General features: G+C 42.7%; 1 protein-coding gene across 1 annotated transcript in view; it reads right to left on the bottom strand.

The window, feature by feature from the left end:
* Twsg1 (twisted gastrulation BMP signaling modulator 1) overlaps positions 1–7141 on the bottom strand; it is a 36954-nt gene extending 29813 nt beyond the window's left edge. The window contains exons 1-2 of the mRNA XM_028777969.1: positions 7075–7141; positions 4438–4594 (exon numbers count right to left, since the gene is read on the bottom strand). Of these exons, the coding sequence (XP_028633802.1) occupies positions 4438–4557 (120 nt within the window). The 5' untranslated portion in view covers positions 4558–4594; positions 7075–7141. The remainder of the gene's footprint in view (positions 1–4437; positions 4595–7074) is intronic.
* Between the last annotated feature and the right edge of the window lie 1004 nt (positions 7142–8145).

The raw sequence follows: 8145 nt of genomic DNA on the forward strand, positions 1-8145 counted from the left end.
TTGGTTTTTTTCGAGACAGGGTTTCTCTGTGTAGCTCTGACTGTCCTGGAACTCACTCTGTAGACCAGGCTAGCCTCGAACTCTCGAACTCAGAAATCCACCTGCCTCTGCCTCCCAAGTGCTGGGATTAAAGGCGTGCGCCACCACCGCCCGGCCTCAGCAAGAACAATCTTAAAAAGAACAAAATTAGACTATACTACAAAGCTATAGCAATCAAGGTAATATACATGCTCAAAATTGAATGCCCTTCAAAGGATTCAGAAGGTATCTAGACTCAACTGTTAACATTTCAAAATGTCAGGACAAGGACATGCTGTGGTGGGTAGAACAAAAATGGCCCCCACAGGTTCATTCATCTGAATGCTTGGTTCCCAGTTGGTGGAGTATCTAGGATTACTAGGTGCTATTATTGGAGGAGGTGTGAGACTGGGGTTGGGCGTTTTAAAAGCCCAGTTGCACTCTTTTTCTGCCTGCTGCCTGTGGATCAGGACGTAAAGCTCTCAGTTCCTGTTCCAGCACAATGCCTGTATGCCTGCTGCCATATTCCCAGCCACGATGGCCATGGACTCACCCTCTGCAGTGTCAGCAATCCCCAAATAAATGCTTCCTAAAAGTTGCCTTTTTCATGGTGTCTCTTCACAGCAACAGAACACTAAGACAAATGCTATGCTAAAAGTTCCAAAAATAAATAAATAAACAGTTACTCATAGGGAATAAGAAAAAAAACTGGCGTCAAACTTCTATAGGTGGTGGGATTCTAATAGATAATAATGACATGGCTTTAAAACCTATATTCTACACCCAGACAATCTATCATTCGGGCATACACTCAGAAAAAGTCCATTTTCAGGAATACAGGGCCCAGAAGATTATTTTCCACAATTAATTGGAGGACTCAAATACGTATTACAACAAAATAAAGGAATACATTTCTTAAATGACAAAACATGGGATCTAAGAAATAGTAACTAGCTCAGAAATGCTTCAGCTTTTCAGTTCTGAGAGCTGAGTCTGGAATCTTGGTTTCTTTAAAAAAAAAAAAAAAACACAGAAATATTGTACGAATGTGATTTCACATTAATCCCAGGTATGGGGCTGCTTGGACTGCCTGCTGCAGCTGACCATGATTTGCCTCCTGCTCTAGCAAAAGCATGGTCCCGCCTCTGACATCACTAGAGCCTAAGAGGTGGGGTGTATGTTGGTCATTTAGGGAGGTTAGTTGTGTTAGTAGCTGTGGACAAACAAGAAACAAAAAGGAAAGAAATTAAGATTTAGGAGTCTCTTTCCCCTATGTCTTTGTTTCTCTCCTATCTAGTGTCGCGGAGTGAAACTGGGGGGTGGAAGGGTGGGGAGTGGGGGTGGCTAGGAAAATGAAGAACCCACAAAGTAGCAAAGGCCAGTTACAAGTGGTGCCCAGCATGGGGGCCTGATAAAGAAAAAACAGGAATTTGATTTCAAATGCCATAGAAGAAACTGCAGGGAACAGAGGGATGGATTCTCTAGAATTCCCAAAAATGTTATTACAACTTCCTTTAGTGACTTTTAGTTACATCAACTGAGTAAAAAGATATTGTTACTATTTCTTTCTTTCACATTCATTCATTCATTCATTCATTCATTCATTCATAATTTTCCAAAGCCGGGTTTCTGTGTAGCTTTGGCTGTTCTGGAACTCACTCTGTTAGACCAGGTTGGCCTCAAACTCAGTGATTTGCCGGCCTCTAGCTCCCAAGTGCTGGGAGTAAAAGAATGTACTACCACCACCTGGTTCTCATTTTTATTTCTTAAACTAGGGTCTTTTATAGTTAAGGCTGGCCTCCGACTTGCTATAGAATAATGTGGCCCTACCACTGATAGTTACATTTAATGTCACAGAAAGCAGAGAAAATAGTTTTTCTTGTTATATGAACTCTGCAGTCAGTATTATATTGTACTTTATTATATTATACAGGTTCTTACTCTGGTTTTGGCTGACCTGGAACTATGTATACCAGAGTAGCCTGAAAGCTTAGAACAAAAAGAAGAAATCACACCCAAAAGGAATAGATGGAAAAAAAAAATCAATCTCAGGGATAAAATCAATCAAATAAAAGAGTCAATGAAACAAAGGTTTGTTGTTGTTTGAGAAAATCAGTGAAATTGACCAACCTTTATCTAAATTAACTAAAAGGCAGAAAGACAGTATCTGAATTGACAAAATTAGAAATGAAAAGGGAGACATAACAACAGACACTGAGGAAATCCGCACACTAAAAAGGACATACCTTAAAAACCCATACTCCATCAAATCAGAAAATCTAAAAGAAATGAGTAATTTTCTTGATAGGTACCACTTATCAAAGTTAAATCAAGGTCAGATAAACAATTTAAACCGACCTATAACCCCTAGTGAAATAGAGGCAGTCATCAAAAGTCTCTCAATAACAACAACAATAACAACAGACAACAGCCTAGAGCATGACGATTTTAGAACAGAAGTCTACCAGACTTTCAAAGAAGAGCTAATGCCAACACTCCTCAAACTATTCCACAAAATACAAACAAAAGAAGAATTTGGGGAAAAAAAAAACCTAGATGTCCCTTAATAGATGAATGGATAAAGAAAATGTGATACATTTATACAATGGAGTACTTTTTAGCCAGTTAAAAAAAAAAGAAATTCACAGGTAAATGGATAGAACTAGAAAATATCATCCTGAGTGAAATAACCTAGACATAGAGAAACAAACATGACCAGTGTCTTGCTCCCACTGCAGCAGATGAGAACAAAGACAGAGACCCACAGCCAGACATGAAGCAGAGTGAGAGACCTTGGAACACTCTGCCCTAACTGAGTGTTGCCATCAAATCCCTCCCTCAGGGAACTCAATGGAAGGCAAGGTAGAAAGAGTCTACGAGCCAGAGGGCATAGAGGACACCAAGAAAACAAGGCCCTCTAAATCAACACACACACACACACACACACACACACACACACACACGAAGGCAAGGCATATTAAAGTTAAAATTAATCAATAACAAGTTTCTATTTGGAAGGCAAGTAAAGGTTCTGGAGAGTATGTGATTAATGTAACTAGAATTCAAATTACTAATAAAAAGGAGGAAAATATCAGGAATAGGCACAAAAAAAATCTCTGATCTATAAAAATTACTTATGACTGTAGTCTCGAGCGAGAATTACAGCCAAAGTCACTGGACTCATATTCTATATAGGAAGCTAACACAGGCTGAATGTCTCTCTTTCTAAATGTGTAATCCAAAAGGCTCAAAACTCTAAGCCTTCCTGAGCATGAACATGACATCACAAGTGGAAAATTCCACATCTGACAGAAGATGAGGAGTTGCAGTCAAAACAGCATGCTAAAAATACTGCATACGGTCACTCTCAGGCAAAGCAAAGCAAAGCACACGAGACAAATAATGTTTTTTTCTTTAGATTGGGTCTCACTACCAAGGTAAATTTATGTGTGTGTGTGTGTGCATGAAATGTATATTTGCATATATTTATTTGCATATATATTTATGCAATTCTAAAAATCTTAATACTAAAAAATCTCAAAATGTGAAACACTTTTGGCCAAAAACATTTCATACATATTCAGCCTGTATGTATAGTTAATAAATTTCGTGGGCCATGCCCAACACCTAGAATGGAGGTCAGAAAAGACATGCGCCCAGGGAAGAAAGACTGCTGGAAGGATGGAGAGAGAGAAGCTACATAATCTGTCACTGTCACAACACCATGGAGAACAGTAAGCAGGATGCTGAGTTAAAGAGTCATGGGCTTAGCAGTCAGAAACAGGTCAGAACAGGTCAAACCCACAACTGTTTTCCAGCTACAGGAATGTCACCAAATGACTGTCACTTTTCATTTCAGCAAAATGACAGGTAATTATGTTGGTTGCCTTGCTTACACTGGAAAGGATACTTTTTCACGTACTTGGAAGGAGAGTCTATAATCCTGGCCAACAATTTGCCCGCAACCTGAGTGAGCCTGAACCAGAACCACCCAGCCACCAGTCCCTCAGAAGCTTCATGAGCTAATGTATTTTTGCCTGTAGTTGCTAGGTTTTGATATAATCTGTTACATAGCAACTGGAAAATAATACGTTATATGTAATAATCTGTCTATTAACTGACAGGCTAAAAGTCTTCTAAATATAGTTATTAAGACTCTACCATCTAAGCTAGATTATAGACACTAGCATGTTCATCACCCATAACAGCATGCTTATACAGCAGAATAGCATACTTCAGATTGAACTTCTTGAACCAATTTTGGTCAGATGGAAGATAGCCATAGAAATGAAAACCAAAGTTCAGTACCTCAGACCCTGGCCCAATGCTCAGACTGCGTACACTTGCTTTGGTTTACCTCTGCAGTATCTACCTATGTACAGTATGTTTTGGTATTAACAAAAGTACCTTTAATCCTACCTGAATGAGGCATTTGCTCACATCGCTGGCACAGAGTGCTTTGTTACAGCTCTGTGACACAGGAAGACACATCAGGAACATCAGGGAGGCTAGAGTTAGCACAACATAGTGTGACTTCATGATTCTTCAAAGAAGTCACTTAGTAGCTTCCAAGAAGCTAGAAACAAAAACAAGCAAACAAAAACTTTAATTCAAAGGCAAGCGGTAGGTTACAAACCAAGACGAAAACAAACAAAACAAGGAACATAAGCCAAGAGTTACTTGCTTGTGTCCAAACCCCTGAGGAATCATTTGAAGAAGGTTCTCAAAGATCACTTAAACATTCAAACATTCAGGGTTGGGTGGCCTTCTTTAAAGAATGAACCTAGAATACTACTCAGATGTGGGGATGACTAAAATCCTAGTTAACATTGCTGAAGCCCCAGCAATCTGAAAGGATCCAACTGTACTGACACTATTCAAATTTCAACTTCACATTTTATTTAAAATCAATCTTAGTATTTAACCTTAAACCCATGTAAGAACTAATAATAGTGCCAGGTGTGATGGTGCGGGCCTTTAAAATTCCAGCACTGCTGGGCAGTGGTGGTGCACGACTTTAATCCCAGCACTTGGGAGGCAGAGGCAGGTGGATTTCTGAGTTCGAGGCCAGCCTGGTCTACAGAGTGAGTTCCAGGACAGCCAGGGCTACACAGAGAAACCCTGTCTCGAAAAACAAAACAAAACAAACAAACAAAAAAAAAATTCCAGCACTCAGGAGGCAGAAATTTGGAGACATGTTCAAGGCCAGCCCCAGCTACCTACCTAGTGAGATCCTGTCTCATATATATATATATATATATATATATATATATATATATATATTATACATACATACACATACATATATACATGTATACACACACACACACACCCGCCATGCGTATGGGCTGGAGAGATGGCATAGTGGTTAGGTGGATGTACTGCAGTTGCAGAAGACTTGAGTTTGGTTCCCAGTACCCATCTGGGGCAGCTCACAATCACCTGTAACTTTAGCTCCAGGGGGAAGGAGGCTGAATCTTATGACTTCCTGGGGCATCTGAACACACACTCACATACACATAATTAAAAACAATAAAAATACATCTTTAAAGATACCAATACTGTATTATGTTAAAGCACCTTTTAAATTCTCTGTGTATGTGTGCACATATGCAGCTGGAGATGAAACTCTGGGCTTCACGTGTGTGAGGCAAGGTTTCTACCATGAACTACACCTTCAGCTCCAATTTTAAAAATCTGAGTATCAAAACAAAACTACAAATGAAAATTATTCTGGTGATTATCTCATTTTGTTAGAAAAGTACTTCAGAGAGAGAAGCGTGGGATCCACAACTATTCAAATAAGTGTACCAATAACAAAGGGCAGCAAATTATGAATTGCATTAAGAATTGTAGGTAAATGTGAAGATATTCTTTCTGTTAGCCTGGCAGATTCTTCTGTTATTAAGAAGGTATTATAGTACAAAAAGAAACCAGAGGGACACCAGCACAAATTTTCACAGGGGTTATAATTTAGGGCTGGTCAGCTAGCTGGGTGGCAAAAAACATTTGCCTGACAAACCTGAAAGCCTAAGTTCTAGTCCTCAAAATTCCACAGGAAGAGAACTGCCTCCCTCCAAAGTTGTTCTTTGACACACACACCATGACACAGGTGCACTGGTACATAGGCATGCTCTCGCGCGCATAAACACACACTTGTGCACACACACACTAAAAATTTAAAGATATAATTTCTTAAGGCCAAAACACAAATTCCCAATAAAATCAATTAAATAATAGCTGGGCCTGATGAGACATGCCTGTGATCCCGGCACTTGGCAAGCAAGGCAAGAGGATAATGAATTGCAGGCCAGCTTTACTTTCAAGTTAGATAAATTAACGATAAAAATAAGGGGCCAGAGAGATGGCTCGATGTTTTAAGAGCACTTGCTACTCTTTGTAGAGGACCCGAGTTCAGGTCCCAGCACCCACACTGGCAGGGTACAAGGGTTTGCTAGTCCAGCTCTGGGGGATCCAATGCCCTCTTCTGGCCCCTAGCAACACCAGGACGAAAGTATGCACACATATACAGACGCATACATTTTTAAAAAAAGAATCAAATAAATCTTCTCAAAACAATAATATATAATTCTGACGTAGGGCGAGTTAGAAAGTGGATCCTGCTGGATACAAAACTATGAGACGCTACACTACGGGCTTTGCAAGGGGTATGACTTCGTTCTGAAACAGAAAGTCTAGCGCTCCTGACCGTCAGCGGGAGACCGTTAGTAATCCCATTTTCTCGCCCGCTCCCCGCGGACCCATCCGGCTCCCTGGGCATCCTGCCCACAGCCGGTGCGGCCCCTCCGCCGCCGGCCGCGGTGACCCGAGACACCCCTGGCTGCCCCGAGCGACTTCCCGCAGTCCTCCCGGGAGCCAGGTGACCGCGGGGTGGAGCCCGACGTCCTATACTGGCGCACGGACCCGGGGTTCCGAAGGCGGCAGCACCGCGGCCCTTTGTCCCCGCTGCTCCGGCCTCCCAGCGCCCGCACCCCCGCCGAACGCCGCGGCCTGGCCTCCGAGCCGTCGCCCGCCGGCCCGCGCGCGTTCGCTCACCGTGGCCGCGGCCTCCTCCTGGCGGCCGAGCCTCCAAGCAGCTCCCGCGAACCCCGGCGCCGCCGACACAGAGGCCCGCGCCGTTGCCCGCCGCTCCCCGCCCGCGCCCGGCCGCAGGCCACGCCCCCTGGAGCTCGAGCTGGCCACTCCCTCGGACCACGCCCCCAGGTGTGTGCGCTCCGGCCTCTCGCGAAGCCGGGCCCAACCCGCCAGCCGTCTGGTCTGCTGCCACCTGTTGGACGGCTTACCTCTGGCTCCAGCCGCTGTGCTCTGTGGTTCAGCAGCCCTGCCACAGAGCTGTTTTGTTCCCCTTACTGGATGTAAGAATGAGGCACAGAGCAGATGAATAGAACATGACAGATACTTCACATGCGAGGCAGGGTTCATTTTAAACACTTGTTAAAATACCTTGGGATCACTGAATACGGATCTGTCCCACACTTTGGTCACTAATTCATAAAAATGTTCTGAATCCTTTAAGTGCCTGATACTGCCTTTAAGTCAAAATGGAGAGAAGGCAGCAGTGAATTCTGGTAAGGAATGTCGCTAGGTAGGGAGGGAGGGAGATCAACTGGAAGCCTCAGTTGAAAAGGGAGGTCGAGTCAGTATTGGCTTGATCAGTCCATTGAGCTTTATATTTTAGGAAGATGGGGCTTATCCCACCAATAGTCCACAAATAAAGTCAATTTACAATTACATTTAAGTCTTGACCATAACCTAGGAAATTGCTTTTCCAGCACTATTCCAGAGCCATTGATTTGGGGCCCACATACCAGGTTCACTTTGGGATCAATGGCCTAGTGTCAAATACTTAACCTAGGAAGTGTCTTAAACGGGGTTGCACTCCCCTTGGTTTACTGGAAGGTAGTGGAATAAAAATAAGTTATTGGCTGAGGTGGATAGAAATAGGTTACTAGTTAATGTGGGTCACAGTGGTGGTACTATTTCATTTTGTAAAGTAAGCATAGACTTTCTTTAAAAATTGGGGGCTGAGTAGATGGCTCAGTTGGTTCAGATTAATATGTCCATGTAAAAGCCAGGCACAGGGATTGATGTATGAAACCCAGCCCT

The sequence above is a fragment of the Grammomys surdaster genome, unplaced genomic scaffold (assembly GCF_004785775.1).
Source record: "Grammomys surdaster isolate TR1022 unplaced genomic scaffold, NIH_TR_1.0 318, whole genome shotgun sequence".
NCBI classification, from domain to species: Eukaryota; Metazoa; Chordata; class Mammalia; order Rodentia; family Muridae; genus Grammomys; species Grammomys surdaster.